The sequence below is a fragment of the Saccopteryx bilineata genome, chromosome 1 (assembly GCF_036850765.1).
Source record: "Saccopteryx bilineata isolate mSacBil1 chromosome 1, mSacBil1_pri_phased_curated, whole genome shotgun sequence".
NCBI classification, from domain to species: Eukaryota; Metazoa; Chordata; class Mammalia; order Chiroptera; family Emballonuridae; genus Saccopteryx; species Saccopteryx bilineata.
In genome coordinates, this window is record NC_089490.1 from 326585599 (window position 1) to 326608274 (window position 22676).

The 22676-nt window shown below is 37.6% G+C and overlaps 1 protein-coding gene across 4 annotated transcripts in view; it reads right to left on the minus strand.

The window, feature by feature from the left end:
* CEP295 (centrosomal protein 295) overlaps positions 1–22178 on the minus strand; it is a 69234-nt gene extending 47056 nt beyond the window's left edge. For all 4 annotated transcript variants that reach the window (XR_010727691.1, XM_066248410.1, XM_066248399.1 and 1 more), the window contains exons 1-10: positions 22045–22178; positions 18477–18610; positions 17468–17668; positions 15836–15960; positions 15030–15123; positions 10810–10905; positions 6201–6341; positions 3329–3512; positions 2937–3104; positions 183–404 (exon numbers count right to left, since the gene is read on the minus strand). Coding sequence is in view for 3 of the 4 variants with exons in the window: in XM_066248410.1 (XP_066104507.1) it covers positions 183–404; positions 2937–3104; positions 3329–3512; positions 6201–6341; positions 10810–10905; positions 15030–15123; positions 15836–15960; positions 17468–17668; positions 18477–18610; positions 22045–22171 (1492 nt within the window). In the remaining variant the exon portion in view is untranslated. The remainder of the gene's footprint in view (positions 1–182; positions 405–2936; positions 3105–3328; positions 3513–6200; positions 6342–10809; positions 10906–15029; positions 15124–15835; positions 15961–17467; positions 17669–18476; positions 18611–22044) is intronic.
* Positions 22179–22676: the final 498 nt, after the last annotated feature.

A 22676-nucleotide genomic window follows, 5' to 3' on the forward strand; every position in this document is an offset into this window, starting at 1 on the left:
AGTGGTCTGGAAGGAGAATCACTGAATTTTTTTTTTAATTACTTAAGTAGCACCATTATGAGCTCTAAAATGTATTTTTGTTTTGCTTTTGACCTCTATTCTTTAATTTTTCAGGAATAAGCATATTGTTAGGTAACTTAGGAAGACTTTATGGATAAAATGAGACCCCTGGACAGACCCACCTTGTTCTTGCCCAGAGGACAATGTTCTCTCTTCGACAGCAGTTGTCCCTGATTCAGCTGTGGCTGTCTTACTCTCAGTGTCACTAGCAGGTGTAATCACTTCACTTTCATCTTCGGACATGGATTTAATTGTCCAGAGAGATTTTTGGTTTCGGATCTTATTCAATAATTTTTTAAAAAGAATTTTTGAAGGGAGCTGGTGGGTCTTCATTGCCAAGGGAACTAAAAGAAAAGAAACTTATTCAGCATCTAATATATATTTTAGAATATATATTACATATTATATACTATTCTACCTTTATACTCAGTTACCACTGCAACTACTAATTAAAATAAAAGCACAATTTTATTTTCTTCACTACTTACAATTTAACAGAATGTACAATGCTATTAAATCCCAATCACAATTTTATAACCAGAAATAACTTTTTTAACTTAAATACTAAAGACACCAGAATTAAACTATTTCCCAACAATATACATTCAACATAAGTTTCAAGCTTAAAAACATACTGGGAATATGTTGCTAAATGATGAAAGAATGGATGCCCTTTACTTGTGAGTAGATTAACACTGAAAATATGTGCTGTAAGGTTCTACACTGTACGCTAGAGTCCCATATATGGCTCTGTACTCAGTAGGCTATAGAGAAAAACATCAAATAAACCATAAAATCAAATCAAGCCCTCCCAAATTATTCCAGTACTATCTAGGAAAATTTCTCCTACTTATCATAAAGAGATCCCTATAGTTAAAAATTCTTAAGTTTTTTCCTCAAAACATCCTTCCATATGGGCTGACAATCAATGACAAACTCAGTACAATACCAATTCTCTAAGAGGACAAAACCATGTTTCAAGTATATAGTTCTCTGACTTAAGGAATAAAATTTAAGAACTCTACAGAGATTGAAAACTAGCAGACTGTAGTTCTGTTGGACTTACATTTTTCTTTAGACTTTCTGAGTTATAACTTACAAACAAAAGAGCACAAAACCTAAGTGATGAATTTTACATGTATCTCTGCAAGATCCCCCAGAGGATGTGAAACATTTTCAGCACCCAAAAAACTCCTTCATGCCCTTTCCATTCAATCCACCCCTAAAGATAACCACTATTCTACCTAATACAGATTAGGTTTGCCTGTATTTTTTTCCTTTACTTCATATAAATATGGAATATTTGGGTATTCTTTTCTGCTTAGCTTCTTTCACTCCAGAAATAAATTAACTGCCAATATTTAAAAATAAGGACTTTAAAAACAACAGTATTCCTAATTTCTTTTGAGAATTCAAGAGTTGCCAACACCAAGCCAGCAATCCCAAAGGGTAATTAATTAGCAGGAGCGGAAGAGTGACTGTCCTTTTAGATAAGGCAGGACTTGCAACTCTGACCAAATAGAGATTTGAATAATATTCCCAATGAAAAATACTGAAAGAGCTGATCTGGCAAAATAAAAAGATTCTGCAGAGGTTAAAAATGAAGCTTAAGTGGAAAATTTGGAAGGTAAGGGAGCCCTGAAACATTTTTCTGAAGTTTATGCGAAACACAGTAACCTTACACTTTGCTTGGATAGCAGTGTGGGCCTAGGGGCGTGGATAAAGCCTATAGCCCTCACCCAATGAGTCTAACAGGAGACCCACATAAAGCTGGAAGCCCAAAGAGCCACCTACTCAGTGTAGGGTAAAAATGAGAAGAAAGCCTTACTGATTTTGAACAAAAGCCATTCAAGTAGGTATGGGGGTAAAAAGAGGTCAACACGGAGATTACTTGGGCCCTGGCTGGTTTGCTCAGTGGTAGAGCATCGGCCCAGCGTGTGGAAGTCCCAGGTTTGATTCTCAATCAGGGCGAACAGAAGAGGTGACCGTCTGCTTCTCCACCCCTACCCCTCCTACTTCTCTATCTCTTCCCCTCCTGCAGCCATGCCTCGAATGGTTCAAGCAAAAGTTGGACCTGGACTGAGGACAGCTCCATGGCCTTGTCTCAGGTGCTAAAATAGTTCAGTTGCCGAGCAACAGAGCAGTGGCCCAGATGGGCACAGCATCATCTCGTAGGGGGCTTGCTGGGTGGATCCTGATCAGGTCACATGCAGGTATCTATCTCTGCCTCCCCACCTCTCAATAAAAAAAGAAAAGAAAAAAAGGAGATTATTTGGTCCCTAAAGAGATATAAGAGTAAAAGAGAGGGAGTTGTTACAGGTAACTCACTGGTCTAACTTGGATAACTGCAGACTGTGGTACCATTCACTTAGGATAAGAAAAGCCAGTAAGACAAGGTTTCAGGAGGCAGGAGATATCAATTTACTGTTTTAAGTACCTGTGTGACAGCCCAGTGAAAAGGTTTAGAATGGTGGGGACAGAAGAAGTTTAGAAAAGAGAGATCTATGCTATTCTGATCTCAGTGCTATTTGTCATTACACATGATTCCTAGCTGTCAAGAACACACAGGATCTCTTTGGTAATTTGAAGTCTAAAAAAAATTAGACCTTTCAAATGAATTCAGAATTAAGCATCTAAACCAAATAGTCTAAAAATCTTCAGACTTGATGTACATATGAATAAAAGAATGTTCCTCTTATGTATATGTAAAGGATCTTTAATAACGAAAAGCTCTAATACTGTTTCCTCCTTCCATCACTCCTATTAGCATTACTCACTGTTTGCCTTTAAGTTGGACCAGACTTTTCTAACTTGGAAAATGACTAGCATTTTGTTCTATAACACACTATAATGTTTAATTCTGAAAAAGTCTTTACCGTCTGCTTCACTAGAACATATTGTGTCAGCTTCTGCCAATGGAAGATTTTCAGTTTCACCTAAATTTTCTTGTTCCATTGAAAGGTCCAGTTCTTCATCTCGGATCTGATCAGTCACAGTGGGCAAAGGCTCTGGTTCAAGGTGCAAAATCAGGTTTCCTTTCACCTCTCAATAAAGAAATACAAAGACATGTTTCCATTTCAAAATGACTAAAAAGAACTTGAGCACAAAATAAAAAAGTAAAGGCCATTATAGTTTCTAAGTCTAAAATATGAGGTATTCTTTCAAATGAACAACTCATTTAAAAATAAAAACTGCTTTATCAATACCAGTGTATTCTCCCACCCAAACATTTACAAGCATTGCTGTCAGCTTATTGAAAATATCTTACTCCTGTCTGCATTGTACATGTCTTCAAAGGCGAATTCTAGCTCTCTCTGCCAGTCTTCTTTCATCTCACTGCGTCTGTACGGAAGTTCCACTAGCTGTGGTGGCATCTGGGCTACAGTCTGTCTCCTACGTGCCAGGTCCTCTTGTTGTAGTTGTTTCAGTTCTTTCATTAGTTTCTCTTGACTCTTCAAGCATAAAGAGAATTAATTAACAACAGCTGATCCACAAGCTTTGGACAGTAATATTAACAATGAGGAAAAAGTAGAGAACTCATGAGAAACAGGGACTGGGGTTCCCTTACCTCCTCTATCATTTGTTATGCCACAAAAAGGCACTCATTTATTCTTTCAAAAAAATTTACTGAATGTCATATACCTTTCTTGATGCTAGAGATATGATCTCACCCCTAACCTAGAGACCAAAAAATGGAATCAGTATTGTTAGTAAAAATCTGAGATGGTGGGTGGTACTGATTATGCCACAATGCTTTAAAAGTATTTGCCAGTTACAGTTCTTCTTTATCAGGATAGTCATCAAGTTTAGTTCTAAATAAGTCGCCATGGCTCCTGCAATGTACTCTGTCATTCTCCATGCAGATAGCAGCATATACCCGTTTCTGGTAAGCACCAAGACCCAGATTATACTTTTACTTCACTCTTAGGACTAACCATGTAAATAAGCTCTATATGTATCTCTTCAATCTTAAAGAGTATGGCCAATTTGGAGGATTAAGCAAGAGTTTCAGTGAGGGTACCTAACAGAATTTGGGTGGTGGAGCTAGGGAGGGGGCATAAGAAAAGACTTCTGATTCCTTGGGATGGAGACTTAGCCAGACAAAAGTGGGAAAGGATGAAGGAGTATAAAAAGTATGGAAATGAAGGCACAGGGTATTCAGAGAAAGTATGCTATTCAATATAGATAGGACATAGAGGGCAAGGATATTCAAGGCAAAAAAAGATCAAGTTGAAGAAGAAAGCAGAGGCCAAACACAGTTTTAATAGACACTAGCAAGAAATAAGGTCTCAGGGCACAACAGGGTCTACCGCAAAAAGGTTCAGAGAGGGGAGAGGACATGCTCTAATACTAACTAGACTGCATGGCTTTGATGACAATTTAATATAAGACACTTAAGACTACAAAAAGGTGCACAACATGTATAATACAGTGTTTGTCAAGTGGTAACACACACTACTTATTTTTATGTAGTTTTAAGTATTTTGTCATTTGGAGACAAATTTTTTTTGCCATGCCCTAAAAAAGAATCAAATTATGAACAAATTCATTTCATTTATATTGTTTCAAATCATCTCATTAAACTAACTTCAAAGTTATTTGAATAAGTATATTATTTCTGGCTCACTGAAAGCTTGGCATATTTTTCTACTTGAACTATTTAAAAAATAACGACCATCACCCAAGACATTTACTGTGAGCTTAAAAAATTGCAAGCACAATTCTAAGGGCTTTACTCAACTAATTTAACCCTCACAAAACAGATGATGAAACAGAGCTCAGAGAGGTTAGGTAACCTGCCTGAGACCAAACAGCTAAGGTGTGAGGGACAGAATCCAGGCCAACTGGAGTCCACTTACTTCACCACAAGACACTAAAGATTTGTGGAGTGCTCAGTTTACTATGCTTTCACTTTTATATAGGTTTAAGCTTTAGATGAGAATTATTGATAGTAATTCACACATTCAGTTATTTTAGTCATAATTTACTCTATTTATAAAAGCTAAAAATTTAAGAGAGGTCATAATTCAGGTAAAACTATGCAAATTAACTTTAATAAGATAGGCATTTTACCAGTGTCACCCCAATAGATTTAATAAAACAAGATAGGCATTTAATTCTCATAAAAGCACTTAAAAACTTTCCCAGATGAGCATTTAAAACATCCAAATGGCCTGACCAGGCGGTAGTGTAGTGGACAGAGCATCAGACTGGGATGCCGAGGACCCAGGTTTGAGACCCCGAGGTCGCCAGCTTGAGCACAGGCTCATCTGGTTTGAGCAAAAGCTCACCAGCTTGGACCCAAGGTCGCTGGCTTGAGCAAGGAGTTACTCGGTTTGCTGAAGGCCCATGGTCAAGGCACATATGAGAAAGCAATCAATGAAAAACTAAGGTGTCGCAATGTGCAACGAAAAACTAATGATTGATGCTTCTCATCTCTCTGTTCCTGTCTGTTTGTTCTTGTCCATTCCTCTCTCTGCCTCTGTCTTTGTAAAACAAAACAAAACAAAACAAACAAACAAAAAACCATCCAAATGCACGAGTAAAATTCAAAATCAGACTTCTAAAAAGACAAATCATTTTTATGCTGTTTCAAGAGTAAACATTTACTGAATAAGCATGACAAAAGTGAAGCTAAAACTATAAAGCTATTTTTCATTATACATATCTTGCACGTCTGCAACAGGCACATTTTCCAAGCTCCTTGACAACAAGCACCATGGCTCTACTTTTGAATTAACACTCTCAGAAGTCAATAAGGGCTTTGCTCAATAAATATTTAATGAATTGAATCCTAAAATTTACAGAACACAAATGTAATTCAAACAATTAAAGTGGTTTATTTCTTCTCAGGCTATTTTTGAACAGATTAAAATATTCAACTTTTAATACATCCATCATTAGTAAAAATTTTAGGACAGCAATAAACTATAAGAGAAAATATAGAGCTGCTTGTGAGCCTCATCTAACCTGAATTGGAAACAACTGGGAAAGAAAGTTGAGAACTTTGAAGTCATATAACTCATCGACTGTATTTTCACATTCTTCAAACCTCCTTACTTTAAGCCCATTCACTAATCAGTTCTGTAATACTATTGGTTAGTCTATGAAAGCAGTCACAGCCAGAATTTAATTCTTACTTGAGCCAAATGGATCTTTTTCATTGCTTGGAAACCCCGTAAATGAGCCTTTTCACTCTGTTCCATTCTCTCTTTTGCTGCTTGTTTTTGTACTTCTTCTAGTCTTTTAGCTTCTTCTTCAGCAGCCAAATGAGGATCTGGCTAGCAGTCAATCAATAACATTTTAGGTATTTTAAAAGTGCAAAACTAAGCAATAACTAAAAAAACAAAACAACTTTAAAATCACATTTTTCTATTTATATAAAATTAAATAAGAAGAGTTGTACAGTATTTCTAATGCCCACAGTTATCAATAGCATATATCTATGAAAAAAGATAAAAGTGTTAATGTAAAGTTTCACAAATTGTTCACTTCAAACTGAATTACACTATACCAGCAATTTTCAATCAGTGTGCTGCAAGAATTTTTAAAAAACACCTATTTAGTCAGGGACACTGACTTCTTTTCTTTTAAACTGCCAGAACCCCCCCTCCCCCCCAAAAAACCCAGCTAACACAACAATAGCCATGTAATGTGAAGAAATCAAAATTACACTTTTTAAAAATTTTTTTGGTCAGATAGGCAAAAATATGTTTTGGTGTGCCACAGTATTTTGGAAATTAGTTTATGTGTGCCATGAGATTGAAAAGGGTAAAAATCCCTGCACTTATACATACTCATCCAAATGCAGTCCTTACAATTTTTTTTAAGGAATAAATACCATTAAAGCAACTAATGTTAAAAGTAAACATCCACAAAGCTAGCGGTAAAGAAACCACTAACATCAAAGGTCATCTAAGTCATTTAGGGAAGCACTGAGACTGCCTTTGGTCTTCAGCCAACATCTGCTGCTTGGCTTCAGCCTAAAGGCCAGATTATCAAGAACACATACTTTAATGTAATTTCTGGCTTCTTAGAACTTATGCATAACCAATGATTATGTGATTGTACTGTCAGTCATGTTCATTAACATAGCAATAGGAAAACTAAAAGGGAGAGGCATAAAACCTAGATAATTTACCAACATTCACTTTCAAATGTTGGTAAACATTCCAAATGTTATATGTATTTTATATGTTGAAAGCCTATTCTCAATTGAAACAATTAGTGATGATGATGAAAGCTATTAATTATATATGTAAAATTATTTAAAATTCTCAAGCAGTTAAATAAATAGGTATAAACTGATATTAATACACTAAGAAGGTGCACTGTCTAAACATCTCTTTGAAAAATATATATCACTTTGGAGCCAATAAATATTAATCAAGTCTAAATATGCCAGATAAAACAAAGATTCAATTCAATCTAAATTATAATCTCCAAAAAATTATTTAGTGCATTAACATGCATAACATTAGACACAATAACCTTTAGTAACAGTATTTCATTCCATTTAAGTCATGAGGTTTAAAAAAAAAAGTGGGAATTCTTCACACCATTTAAGGGTTAATTAAAAGCAGAAAGAATGTCAATTTTGGTAAACCAAAATTTTAAGGGAGGAAAAACCTTTAAAATATTTGCCTGATCAGGCGCTGGCACAGTGGATAAGAGCGTCAGACTGGAATGCCGAGGACCCAGGTTCAAGACCCCGAGGTCGCCAACTTGAGCATGGGCTCATCTGGTTTGAGCAAAGCTCACCAGCTTGGACCCAAGGTCGCTGGCTCGAGCAAGGGGTTACTCGGTCTGCTGAAGGCACGCGGTCAAGGCACATATGAGAAAGCAATCAATGAACAACTAAGGTCTCTCAACGAAAAACTGATGATTGATGCTTCTCATCTCTTCATTCCTGTCTGTCCCTGTCTATCCCTCTCTCTGACTCTCTCTCTCTGTCTCTGTAAAAAAACAAAACAAAAATATAAAACATTCATGGTAAGTCCAGACACAATGACTAATTTAAAGGATATTAAGAAAAATGAAAAGTTAGAGAAAAATTAGGTACCCTAAATATTATTTTTATTGCCCAAACCTCAAAACAAGCTTTTACAAGAATGCTTTAGGAAGACAATCCTTTATAGATTTATGTCAATGCAATTAAAAATTTAAACAAAAATATAGTTGATATTATGAAGATTCCATTTTCAGTAGTTGAACTCAAAAGGTATGTAAACTTTATGAAAACTGTGAATCCCAAGAAAAATTCTTTTTAGAAACATGTTTCTAAAAGACTTGTTCATAACTTATAATCTGCAGTACACGAAGTAATAAATACTATTAAATATGCTACTTCTGCATCTTGTATATTAGACATTTGGCAGAATAATTTTTCAAATTGATGATTTTAACTTTTCTGCTTTGTCTGCAGACATTCCTGGGTCTCACAGTAACCAATAAAATGCAACTGTCATTGACAAAGGAACAAACAAGATGAAGGCCAGGAGTGATTTAAGAATTTCAAATATATGATGCTTTTTTTAGTTTTATCTGTACAGAAAGTAAATTAGCAAACATAATTTAGAGAATTACTGGCTCTAACAAGAATACAGCAGGCCACTCATCATTTTGCAGCCACAGAGAAATTTTGTGGTACATAAAATTTTAGAACTAAATCATCAGGATATTCAACCAATATATAATAGCAGCTCTTACATGTTAAAAAAGCTGAGTGAATAAAAGAGAGTCTTTTATTTGCAAAAAACTAATGCAAAGAGTGCAAGTATTTTTTACAGGATACCTGCTGTAAAGATACTATCATTCCATTTCAGAAAAGATGCCAAATTATTGTGCCAGTGATATTAAGCCTAAATGCACACAAAATCCAGACATAATTTTATCATAAAAACTGAGCACATTATTCCATTGTCACAATTTAACCCAAGGAATAAGGACAGAGTTTTCCTAAGTGACGATGTGAATGAAGAAGCAAATAAATTATCAAAAGACTTTAGTTTGTGAGACTGCTTTTATAAAACTCTGATCCAATCTTGAAGTCTGGAAATTGAAGAGGAGGTAGGTCTTTTAGTTACTATCAAAAGAAAGTTTAGTAACTTACTCTATCATCACCAGTGGTATCCTGTACTACAACTAGGCAAAAACACAAAAAACTCTTTCATCAATCTTAATTGAAAGGGAACAGCTATCTACTCAATACTGCAAAAATGTAGTACAGTAACCAAAAGAGCATTTTAGTAACTAACCGACGTTATTGTTCCTGTTTTATAATATTGGAGTTGTGATATTCCTCTATGATTTTAAGCAAATCTCAAGATTGATTCTTAATTCTTAGAAGTTAATTCTATGATGATGACATTTATTTTAGGTCTTGACCAAACACTGATTTTACCACCTGCTTGTAAGCAGTCAACCAAAATGTGTATGTATTTGTTGCATTCTAAACTCCAAACAAATGCTATATTGAGAAAGTTTATTTTCCTAGTAGCCAAAATATATTTGACATGAATAAAAATTAAAACCCACTGCTACAAAGAAATAGCAATTATAATAAGAGATATCATTTGTCATTCTTAAAACTGATAAAAAAATGCAAACCACAATACTCTCTACAGACAAGAGTATAATAAGATAGTCATTCTCATAAATTACTGATGCTTTTTAGAAGGCAATTTAATGACCACTATCAAGTATCTGCATCTAATGTGATATAGTCTGGAAGCAATCATTTCTCTTCTAGGAATCTGTTCTAAACATACAATCAGATTTGTAGACAAAATGTACAACATGCCTGACCTATGGTGGCGCAGTGGATTAAGCGTCGACCTGGAAATGCTGAGGTCGCTGGTTTGAAACCCTGGGCTTGCCTGGTCAAGGCACATATGGGACTTGATGCTTTCAGCTCCTCCCCCCTTCTCTTTCTCTGTCTCTCTCTCCTCTCTCTTCCTCTCTGTATCTCTCTCCCTCTCTCTCTCCTCTCTAAAAATGAATAAAAAATTAAAAAAATTAAAAAAAATGCACATTATGTCTACATTTACAGAAAAAATGGAACAAAAGTGATTAAATCATATAATAAAATATTAAGAACTTGTTAAATGTTTTGAAAAGTGTGTACATATGTTTATATATGGGATATACTGAATTCAGTAACGTCTTAATCACATTTCCTTTTGGTGATGGAATTATGGGTGTTTTTCCTATAGTTTATACTTGTATTAGTATAATTCTAAACTTTTCACAAAGAGCATATATTATTATTTTTTTAAAGGTTTTTTTTTTTAAATTTTATTTATTTATTCATTTTAGAGAGGAGAGGGAGAGGGAGAGAGAGAGAGGAGACAGAGAGAGAAGAGGGGAGGAGCTGGAAGCATCAACTTCCATATGTGCCTTGACCAGGCAAACCCAGGGTTTTGAACCGGTGATCTCAGCATTTCCAGGTCAACGCTTTATCCACTGCGCCACCACAGGTCAGGCCATATATTATTTTTTGATGAAAGTTTTAAAATTTGCTATTTTAAAATATAACCATCCAAATAGTTAATTCCTTTCATTCGTACTAAACTTCATTTACATTAATGATGACATAATTCAAAGCATATTTGAAAAATTTTTAAATCATTATTACTCTATAATGGTTAGAGTTGTTCAAATTTTGATAACTGGGCACAACTTACACAGAACCAACATACGTGAACAGAAAAATAATAAAATGAGGGTCATGAACAAACACTAAGTCACCTGTTTTGTGTTTATCTCTCTATTCACAAAAGTGTGAAGATGATGGTATGTAGAACTACTGGTTTTCACATTAGGAACTTTCTTGACTTCAATATTCTGAAAAATGAAAGAGAAAATAGACTGTTAGGTTAAAAACATTAATTTTCATTAAAAGCTGAACCCAATACAAAAAAATAATTTTGTTTTTTCATCAGTTATCCTTTTTCATTTTTGTTACATGGGATCATGCCCTGTACTTCCATGAACCCTTTGAGTAGTGAGTTTTTGTTAACCCTTTGAGTGAGGACATACATGAATGTTCGTACTACTCAACAGGTTAACTGAACTTTAGGTTTAAAAGCTAGATGATGTTTAGGCAGGAATATTAAAGAAGTGATGCCGCAGTTCACGGCGTCACGTCAGAAGGCACATAATGGTAAGTTGCTCCACTATTACTGATTCTAAGTTTGATTATTTGGTTACGGTGGTTCATGTCCACTGATAAAGTTCTGTTTTCTTTTTTTCAAACAGAAGTAGGCCAATGAATAAATGTAGAAGGATGATAGATACCTGTCTGGTGCCAAAGTATCATCACCCAGATTACTTGGTAATTGAAAAAATATATATATACCTTTATGATTGACATCTCTTATAGTCACCACCATAACCAAAGCAGACAAATACAGAATATAAGAAACTAGTCTAGCCTCTTCAAACTAGTCCCTTCAAAAAGTCTGAAATAAAAAACGGCTTGGGTTGGGGGAGATGATGTTTTACATTAAGAAAGGCCAGAGACAAAACAAGCAGAAGCAGTAAGTGAACTTTAACTTAGATCCTGGTTTAAAAAATAAAAAGGCCCTGGCCGGTTGGCTCAGCAGTAGAGTGTCGGCCTGGCATGCAGGGGACCCGGGTTCGATTCCCGGCCAGGGCACATAGGAGAAGTGCCCATTTGCTTCTCCACCCCCCCCCTCCTTCCTCTCTGTCTCTCTCTTCCCCTTCTGCAGCCAAGGCTCCATTGGAGCAAAGATGGCCCAAGCGCTGGGGATGGCTCCTTGGCCTCTGCCCCAGGCGCTAGAGTGGCTCTGGTCGCGGCAGAGCAATGCCCCGGAGGGGCAGAGCATCGCCACCTGGTGGGCAGAGCGTCGCCCCTGGTGGGCATGCCGGGTAGATCCTGGTCAGGCACATGCGGGAGTCTGACTGTCTATCCCCGTTTCCAGCTTCAGAAAAATACAAAAAATAAATAAATAAATAAAAAGATAATACAATTTAAGGGCAATTGGAGAATGTTGATTATAGACTAAATATTAAATGGGTTTAAGGAATTAATTTCTTAAGGTGTTATGCAGTTGTATAAGAGAATAACCTTATTCTTACAAGAAGCATTGAGGAAGTGTTTAGACCGAAATGTCATCTCTACAATTTACACCCAATTACATACATATATACACAACTATTTAAAATCTTTACATAATGCAAATAGCTATTCATTGTATTCTTCTAACTTCTTTGTGTTTTGAAAATTTTCTCAACAAAAAGTTGGTAGAAGTGGAGTATACATTCTACATATAATTCATATTTGCCAAATCATGCAGATAGTTCTTGCTTTTTATAAATTTTTCTCTTTGGTTGGTTCATTAAAAACATTAGTAATTAATATGACAAAGGTAAATGAAGGCATCATAGATAAAATACTGCCGGTCTTTTAACATGGTACTGGGGGAGTGACTGAAATCGGACTCTTCCATTTGAGTCTTACTGGATCAAATGTTACATGGCAGATGGCTCAATGTAAGAGGAAGCAAGCCAACACGTGAAAGGCTTAGGGGGAGAATACTGGGAACTTACGTTGACAAGACACACATAAGATACACTTGTATACACAACTAAATTAGACATCCCTATATTTGTATAAGTCTTTTCTTTACTACTCAATTTTTTAGATAAAAATAACTATGTAATGTTGGTAATCATCCAAATAGCCATCTCAATAACCACAAAATGTTCAAGTAAATAAGAGAATCAACACCTTTTAAAATTAATTTCCACTTTACTTAATAAATTGTTTTTTCAAAAATAAGCTCCAAATCACAAAAGCACACATTTTACTCCCATAGAGACCTCTCTCATCATTTTACATAATCTTATTTAATTTTTAAAATTTTATTTTTTTAAATTATTTTTATTTATTTATTCATTTTAGAGACAGAGAGAAATAGAGAGAGAGACAGACAGACAGATAGAAGGGGGCAGGAGCAGGAAGCATCAACTTTCATATGTGCCTCGACTGGGCAAGACTAGGGTTTTCTTTTCTTTTTTTTTTTTTAAATTTTTTTTTTTTTAAGATTTCTTTTTTTTTCTTTTTTTTTAATTTTTTTATTCATTTTAGAGAGGAGAGAGAAAGGGAGAGACAGAGACAGAGAGGGAGAGAGAGAGGAGAGAGAGACAGAGAGAGAAGGTAGGGAGGAGCTGGAAGCATCAACTCCCATATGTGCCTTGACCAGGCAAGCCCAAGGTTTTGAACCGGCGACCTCAGCATTTCCAGGTCGACGCTTTATCCACTGCGCCACCACAGGTCAGGCAAGACTAGGGTTTTCAACCGGCGACCTCAACATTCCAGGTCAATGCTTGATCCACTGCGCCACCACAGGTCAGGCCATTTTACATAATCTTGTGTAAATTTATTAACTTATTATGAACCTAATTTCTTTTATCTTGTAATATGGTAACTATTTACAATAGCCAAACCTGAATGCAGAAAAGTCTATAGAGCAAATAATCTAGTTTTTAAAAAATAAAGGGCATTTTTTTAAAAGGCCAAACTATTCAGTTATTAAAAATCAAAAACATTATAGGATTTCAACAACAAAAAACTATTTTGAGAAAACTGAACACAGACCGTGTTTTAGATGATATTGGGAACAATATTAGTATTGTGCTAAAAAAAAAATCCTTATACACCAGAGATATATACTATAGCAGTGGTCCTCAACCTTTTTTGGGCCATGGACCGGTTTAATGTCAGAAAATATTTTCACAGACCAGCCTTTAGGGTGGGACAGATAAATGCACAAAATAAAATTATAGGACCGGCGTAAAAACTGGTATTTTTAAATATAATTGTCGAACTTATGACACAAGTGTCAAGAGTGAGTCTTAGACGGATATAACAGAGGGAATCTGGTCATTTTTAAAAAATAAACATCATTCAGACTTAAATATAAATAAAGTGGAAATAATGTAAGTTATTTATTCTTTCTCTGCGGACTGGTACTAGTCTGTGGCCTGGGGGTTGGGGACCACTATACTATAGCCTTTATGTATAAACTGATACCCAGCATTATTTTTAAATACTCCCAATATACACACATCTTACTTGTACAATTGAAATTAAGTTAAAGTAAATGATATAACTTTCACTAAATTCTAAAAGTAAAAAACTATTATAATCTAGTTCTTTTAAACCAGGGGTCCCCAAACTATGGCCCGCAGGTCACATGCGGCCCCCTGAGGCCATTTATCTGGCCCCCGCCGCACTTCTGGAAGGGGCATCTCTTTCACTGGTGGTGAGAGGAGCACATTGACCATCTCATTAGCCAAAAACAGGCTCATAGTTCCCACTGAAATACTGGTCAGTTTGTTGATTTAAATTTACTTGTTCTTTATTTTAAATATTGTATTTGTTCCTGTTTTGTTTTTTTACTTTAAAATAAGATATGTGGCCCTGGCCGGTTGGTTTAGTGGTAGAGCGTCGGTCTGGCGTGCAGGAGTCCTGGGTTCAATTCCCGGCCAGGGCACACAGGAGAAGCGCCCATCTGCTTCTCCACCCCCTCCCCCTCTCCTTCCTCTCTGTCTCTCTCTTCCCCTCCCGCAGCCAAGGCTCCACTGGAGCAAAGTTGGCCCGGGCGCTGAGGATGGCTCTGTGGCCTCTGCCTCAGGTGCTAGAATGGCTCTGGTTGCAACAGAGCGATGCCCCAGATGGGCAGAGCATCACCCCCTGGTGGGCATGCCAGGTGGATCCTGGTCGGACACATGTGGGAGTCTTTCTGACTGCCTCCCTGTTTCCAACTTCAGAAAAATACAAAAAATAAAAATAAAAATAAAATATGTGCAGTGTGCATAGGGATTTGTTCATAGTTTTTTTTTTTTTATAGTCCAACCCTCCAACAGTCTGAGGGACAGTAAACTGGCCCCCTGTGTAAAAAGTTTGGGGACCCCTGTTCTAAACACTCAAAGTAATTCACCTCAAAAAGAGCTGGAGGAGGAGGTGGCAGACTTGTAATTTTGGCAGATCTCTCCTTTTCCACAAGCAGTGCTTCCTTTCGAGCTTTTATGTGCCTTAAAAAACAAGAGATGTCTTAAATTACTTTCTCAGGTAATATTACAGTACAACCCTTAAGGTTAAAAATACAAAAGCCATGAGATCTCAAGAAATCCTCTAATTTGATTCCACAGGCTCAGTTGTTGAACAAAGTCTATGCATGGTAGACATGTAAGAAAATGTTTACCAAAGGAAAGAGAAGGATCTAAAGAGGAAAAGCTCTACAGTGGGGACTAATCCAACCAACATCTAATGTTTCTTTTTTTAGAGTCATAAAAAAAATAATAAAAGGATAAATACTGATAAAGATGGGCCACTGTATAAAATGACTGCTACTGACTAGTAACACACTTTCATTTTTACAACACGCAAACAAGTCACTAATGACTTCCAAAGATTATACAACCTCTTTTAGTGCTCTTAATCATACCGATTTTCTTTCATTTTTTTTACGAGAGATTTTGATTGACATGCATTCTGAACTAGCCATGCATTTCTACATAAATTTAGTAATTGTTGCTAAAGTCAGCCTAGAAGAGAAAGTTCATTTGTTACTATGCTCACCTATGCAAACCACCTCCCCCAATGTATTATTTTTAGGTCAAGTTAAAAAACACAATGTATATAATGTAGCTTTTATTTAATAGCTGCTTAAACAATATCCATTTAAGCCTCTACTTCTAACCATATCAGTTTCAGTGGAGAATATGGTAAAAATAATTCCTTTACCAGGTTTTTTCTTTCATTAACATTTCTTTTTGAGTCTTCTGTACTTTCAGGGCCTCTTTATGCCTCATGTCCGCTTTTCTTTTTCTTTCTGCTGCCCGCTGTGCCAGAACATCCAAATCAGGCTCCTAAATATATATGTAAGATATTAAATCATGTTAAACAAGGCTAAAAGGTAATATTACAATACAACCCTTGGCTGCTTCACTAGTCAGAGCAAAAATCCTGAAGATGATATGCAATTGACTGAAATTTAGGCAATGCTGCACTGTAGTACAAAGTTAATGGTGGCATAAATAAAGCTACAAAAATCTGATGTCAGAACTGAAGGTCATGCCCTGGCCAGGTAGTTTTGATTGGTTACCGAAACATTGTCCCAATATGCCAAGGCTATGGGTTTCATCCCTGGTAAAGGCATATACAAGAACCTACCAATAAATGCATAAATAATGGAATAACAAATTACTGTTTCTCTCTCTCCCTCCCTCCCTTTCTCCCTCTCCTCTAAAATCAATGAAAAAGGAATTAAAAAAAAAAAGAACTTAAGATTATTACAAGACTAGAACCAGGGGCTGCAGAACATATTAATTGCCACATTCTTTCCAGATATTTCTTTTCCTTACTAGTGGTTTAAAATCAAAGACTAGCCTTCTCTGGAACCAGCTTGTTTATTTTGTGTAATTGTGTCTGGGACTGCAATCGGGAACAGACATAATTCACTGTGCTTCACCTTATTGCACTTGATAGAGAGGTTTTTACAAATTAAGGCTTGTGGCAACCCTGCACTGAGCAGTGGTCTGAGACCAAGCCTGCAACATCTCCGATGTTTACCTGTATTTTCCAACCATAATCACAATAAACAAAATAAGGTTCAGGAAGCAGTCTTAAATAATCAGTTAAGTTCTACTTTGCCTCTCTGAAATTCATCAAAGAATTTTTATTATGTGTGAATGAAATCCAATTGTATATACATTTAGCTGTATTAATTTTAGAGGTACGAGGAATTGGAAAATTTGAATTCACCCTACTGAATCTGTTCAAAATGCTCAAAATAAAAAATTCTGATAAAGGTTACTATTTTATTTATCCAGATAGTTTAAGACTGGAACAGAATGATACTTTAAACATCACAGGAAGATAAATTTTACTTGACATGACTCTTAAAAGGAAATGAACCTAGCAGCATTCGGCTCAGTGGATAGTGGCAGCCCACATATTGATGTCCTGGCTTCGATTCCCAGTCGGGGCACACAGGAGAAGCAACCATCTGCTTCTCCTCCCCTTTTCTCCCTTTCCCCCCTCTCACAGCCAGTGGCTCAATTGGTTCGAGCCCTGGGAGCTGAGGATAGCTCAGGTGAAGCTCATCAACCTTAGGCACTAAAAATAGTGCAGTATTGGAGCATTGTCCCCAGGTGGGTGTTGCCGGGTAGATACTGGTTGTGGCACATGCGGGAATCTGCCTCACTATCTGCCCTCCTCTCACCTTCCCCAAAAAAGAAAAATTTAAAGTCTGTGCTGCCCAAAACGAATTCTATATATAAAAACATTTTTTTATCAAATAAGCATTTAACAACTACATTTACTTTTAACCAAAATTACTACTACAGATAGGGAATCAAGTAAGTGTTCACTTACATTTTCTTTTGCATGTTGGTGTCCCTCTCCCATAGTTCTTAAACTTGCCAAATACAGTTTTTCCAAGTTGTTTATTTTCTGAGTTTGTGATTCTTCCCACTCGGTTCTTAGTGCTTCTGCCAAACGAGTAAATTGCTGATTTCTCCTCTGTTTTATATTTTCTCTTATCTGAAAAGCGATATCCCTTTCTTGTTCTCGAACCTAAAGAATATTTAACAGATTAAATGAAAGAGTATTTAAACTTTTTTGAAAACTATTTGGAAACAGAAATTTAAATGACTTCTTTTTAGGTCTATCAATTCTCCTGAATATTATTATATTAGATAAGCTCTATGTAAAGCAAATAATCCAAAGATGTAGAAAAAACTAAAATCTCAAGACACTTCTAAAGTTTCCTAAATGATTAGCTATTATGCCCCCAAGCCCTAATGGTACTGTCATCAGCATTCTAATAACCTAATCTAAGAGGTTAAAATGGTTAATCATGATTCAACAAAATTTACGGTACAGATGAATATAGACAGAACTAGATGAGAACTCTGTATCTGAGCTACATTATCGCCAATTCCAGGTGGAATGGCACCTAAAGCAGGCCCCACAAAGACTTAACTAACACTAACTCTAAAGACTTCTAGAAAAGAAAAATCTGCAACTTCTTAATAAATTTGTTTCATGTACTAATAATCTTTCCAGTAAGTCTTCTTCAAAGTAATGTTAATCTTCCTGCTCTAATCTTCATCAGTTACACATCACTTAAAAATATATTTAAAGAATTATCTTCCAATAATTATTGAGTCAAAAGATCCTATCCTTAAACTCTTCTTCAATCTATTTACCATTTTGGTCTATATCAAATGTTCCAAAACTAGTTAGTATGCAAGAACCAGGGCTCTTATACAGCCAGAAAAGGTTTATAAATCCAACATTTTATTTAGAACACTCTAATGCAAAGATACTAATAATTTGGGGAGGACAAAGAATTTGAAACTTTGTTCCAAATAAATCTTACCTGTAGCAATCTTAATTTTCGTCTTCTCTCATAATCCTCTTTCAATATGACGGCTTCCTCATTAGGACTCAATCTCACCTTGCCAGCATTCACCACCTTTCTTTTCATATCTGTGTTCTTCAAATATAAAGGTTCTAAATTTTTTAAAAAGACAAGTGCCTATTAAAATAGGGCAGCAAAAATAAATTTTAAAATATATTAATATATTCAACAGTTAAAGGGCTGTATACATGCAAATAAAATAACTTGGGTAAACAAAGTCCAACTTATTTATAAAAATAAACTATTAATTCAGCACTTAAATCAGTGGTTCTCAGACGAGAAGGGATTAAGTGGAGGATAATCAGAACTACTTCAAAAAAATGTCGCCATCAACAGATTATTTTTTACCTAGAGTATCTAGGACCTAACTTTTTCCTGATTGGGATTTTCAAAGTTTACTTAGCTTAAATGTAAAAATCACAAAGACTTAAAAGGATGTGTTAGCACAGAATAGATATTTTCAAAATTACAATTTAAAACTTTAATAACTTGTTCATACCAGCAAGACTGCTGTAACTGCAAGGGCTTCTGGTCCCTAGATTCAATTTCTAATCTGCTGTATACGGCTTGATCACCAAGTGTCATTGTATTGTATGGAATCATGTCAAGCCCAGAATAGTAAACAATTCTCCAACAATGACGATGGTATGATTTTTAAATAAATAACAATTTAAAAAATCCTCTTGGAACAAATCTTTTATTTGGACGAGCTTAGTGTTGAGATTTCTAGTTCTATTTTTCCAGTGGTACTGTTTATACTCAGGTATTTTCACTCTTCTTGCTAGATTAATGTGCCCCTATTGGGGGGAGGGGCTGCTGGAGAGAAATGGAAAGAATGTAAGGATCTATAAATTTCTGTAACTTAGAAACCCTCTGCAGGTCATTCTGATACTTCCTCATCCTCATCAATGTCAATTCCAAAAATTCTGAATATTCACCATTTCATTAGCTAAAGAATTATAGGAAAACAAACATATATTTGTTATTTTTACCTAGATGTGATAGAATAACTGTTTTCTGTTGTATATAATTTTAAAAAATCTTCAAATTTCATAAATCATCCCACTAATGTCCATTTTCTGGACCAGGGTCCAATCCAAGGAAAACACATTGCATTTGATTGTTGTGGTACTACTCTGCAGATACCAAAGTGGGAGTAAACCCACAATGATTTTATTTAAAAAAAAATGGGGAGAGAGCTGGTAGAAGCTGGCAGCACTTCAGACTTCCATGCATATATGACACTGAGTGGAGGGATGTAAGCCGGGTAGATGCCTTTTAAATGGCTACACAGTCCTTAAGCTCAAGTCCTTGTTTCTCAGGAACTGGCCTGCTATACTGTTATTGGCTAGGCTCTGTTGTTGGCTAGGAGCAGCCCGTGAAAAGCATCCACGCAAATGGACTTTAGAATGCAAGTGCTTCATGTTTTCGTGGCTGTGAGGGTGATCATGTCTCCTTCAGTTCCTTTAATCTGGGGCAGTTCCTCAGCCTTTCTTCTCAAGATCATGACATTTTTGAAAAATACTGGCCAGTTTTTTTTTCTTTTTTAAATTTATTCATTTTAGATAGGAGAGTGAGAGAGAGAGACAGAGAGAGAGAGAGAGAAGGGGGGAGGAGCAGGAAGCATCAACTCCCATATGTGCCTTGACCAGGCAAGCCCAGGGTTTCGAACCGGCGACCTCAGCGTTCCAGGTCAATGCTTTATCCACTGCGCCACCACAGGTCAGGCAGATTTTTGGAGAATGTCCCTCAATTTGGATTTGTTTAATCTTTTCTTGTAGTTAGAATGAGGTGATGCATTTTTGGCAAGAACACCACAGAAATGATAATGCAAGACCCTTCTCAAAGCATCACATCAGGAAGTGAGGTTAATCTGTCTTACTACTTGGTGATGTGAATTTTGATCATGTTAAGTGGTATGTACCTAAAGCTTTCAACACTGTAGTTATTACTTTTCCTTTGTAAGTATTTGCTGGAGAAATTAACAGTTGAGTTGAAGCTATATAAACATCATGTTGCTCACCAAACTTCTGCCCACTAAGTTTAGTATCCATGCTGTCTGAAACAATTACTCTGCCATTTATTAAAAGACATGTTCTGTTCCCAATTCCCTCTACACTTATATACTGCTCACAAAAATGAGGGGATCAGGGAACTGCAAACACTCCAGTACTTTCAGCCTTTTGTATAGTACACTTTCACCTATGAAATAAGTTGGTTTTGCATCTCATTTGCATAATCAAACAACTTTCTTTGACTTGTCCTCTGCTTTTCTGTTCTTGTTTAATAAAAAGAAAAATCAAATACTTTTTGAAAATAGTTTCATGGCCCTGGCTGGTTGGCTCAGCGGTAGAGCGTCGGCCTGGCGTGCAGGGGACCCGGGTTCGATTCCCGGCCAGGGTACATAGGAGAAGCGCCCATTTGCTTCTCCACCCCCCCCCCCTTCCTCTCTGTCTCTCTCTTCCCCTCCCGCAGCCAAGGCTCCATTGGGGCAAAGATGGCCCGGATGCTGGGGATGGCTCCTTGGCCTCTGCCCCGGAGGGGCAGAGCATCGCCCCCTGGTGGGCGTGCCGGGTGCATCCCGGTCAGGCGCATGCGGGAGTCTGACTGTCTCTCCCCGTTTCCAGCTTAGGAAAAAAAAAAAAAAGTTTCATATTCATTTTGAAATATCCCCTAAGGAAGAATTTCCCGGGCTCCCTCATTTATTCACAGCAATACGGATTTCTAAACCCTATTATTATTGCTATCCATAAGAGAGATATTACTTTTCTTGCAAGATTTTGTTCAGATTACATGGCACCCGACACACCGTAATCAAAAATTAATACTAGACTTAGAAGATGAGGTTCAAGACCCAACACTGCAACTTAAAGCTGGAAGGAAGGCGCTGGCCAAGTCACTGAAGTCATTTTGGTCTCCTTAAACTACATAATGGGAGGAATATCTATCCCAATAGGTTGTCCTGATGATTACGTGACTTTAATGAATATGAAACTGCCAAATATTTTCTAAGTATTAAAGACTCGAACGTTCCCCAATGTCCTCAAAGCTCAGTCGGGGTAGGACTTAATGCCAGAGAAATTAAAGGGGTCACAGACGAAAAAAGCACTCTCCGCATAAATGGACCAAAGGCGGTGCTCTTAAACGGCCAGCAGGTTTCAGGCCACGTCCCGGTGATCTCGGGGGTGGGTGGGCAGGGCACCAAGAACAGCGTGTAGCAGCAGCAGACGCTGCGGAGGCGCTCCCGACTGCCCACAACTTGGAATCCCAGGGACCCCTCGCGCCCCGACTCCGGGAGCGGCGCGAAACCGCACGCGCAAAGACCGCCCGGCAGCCTCCCGCACGAGCACGCGGGTCTGTGTCCGGCCGTGCCTCCTGCCCGAAGCTCCTTAGCCGGACCTGAGCCAGGGGAGCGCTGCGTCGAGATCTGAGAACCGCCGGTCTGGCTGCGTTCTCGGCGTCCCCTTCCTTCCGGGTACATTCCCAACTCCCAAGCTTCAGGGAGTCGTGCACGCTCGGCACTCACCTGAGAACCAGCAGCCGGGAGCCAGGGAACGCAGCTCAGACAAGGAAGGCCGCGGCGACCGCCACCGATTAGCTTCCCAACAGCCGTTCGTACGCCTGTGGGACGGCCATCGCCGAACTGCCGTCATTTCCGTCATTCAAACCGCCCGCCAATGGCGGGGCCAAACCGCGGGAATCCGGCTGGTCCCACCTCCCCCGGGGGCCGCTGGGACGGCCGCGCCGGAAAAGCCTGCGCCCTGCGCACGCGCACGGACAGGCGCCGGCTCCTACGTAGGTCCCCATTATTTCTCACGCCGGGGCCCCTGAAGGTTTGTTTCATTTCTTTCAACGTGCTCGTATCTCAGTCCAGGAGACAGAGGTCCGGAAAGGGGAAGATATTTGTCCAGAGGCTTGAGGGTGGCTTTAATCTTAAGTCACCGCCATAGAGATGCGTTGGGATTTGCATCCTTTTGCGTACTGACGACACAATTCGTTTGGTACGATTATGCTGGTTTCTGATTGCTTTCTTTAAAGGCCTCCAGCTCCTACGACAGTGAACCATATCGTGACGCTCTGTACCTCCAGAGGTCGGACACATCTAGAACATGCCAAGGATTTATCAGCTGTAAAATAAACTATAATCCGAAAGGGTAT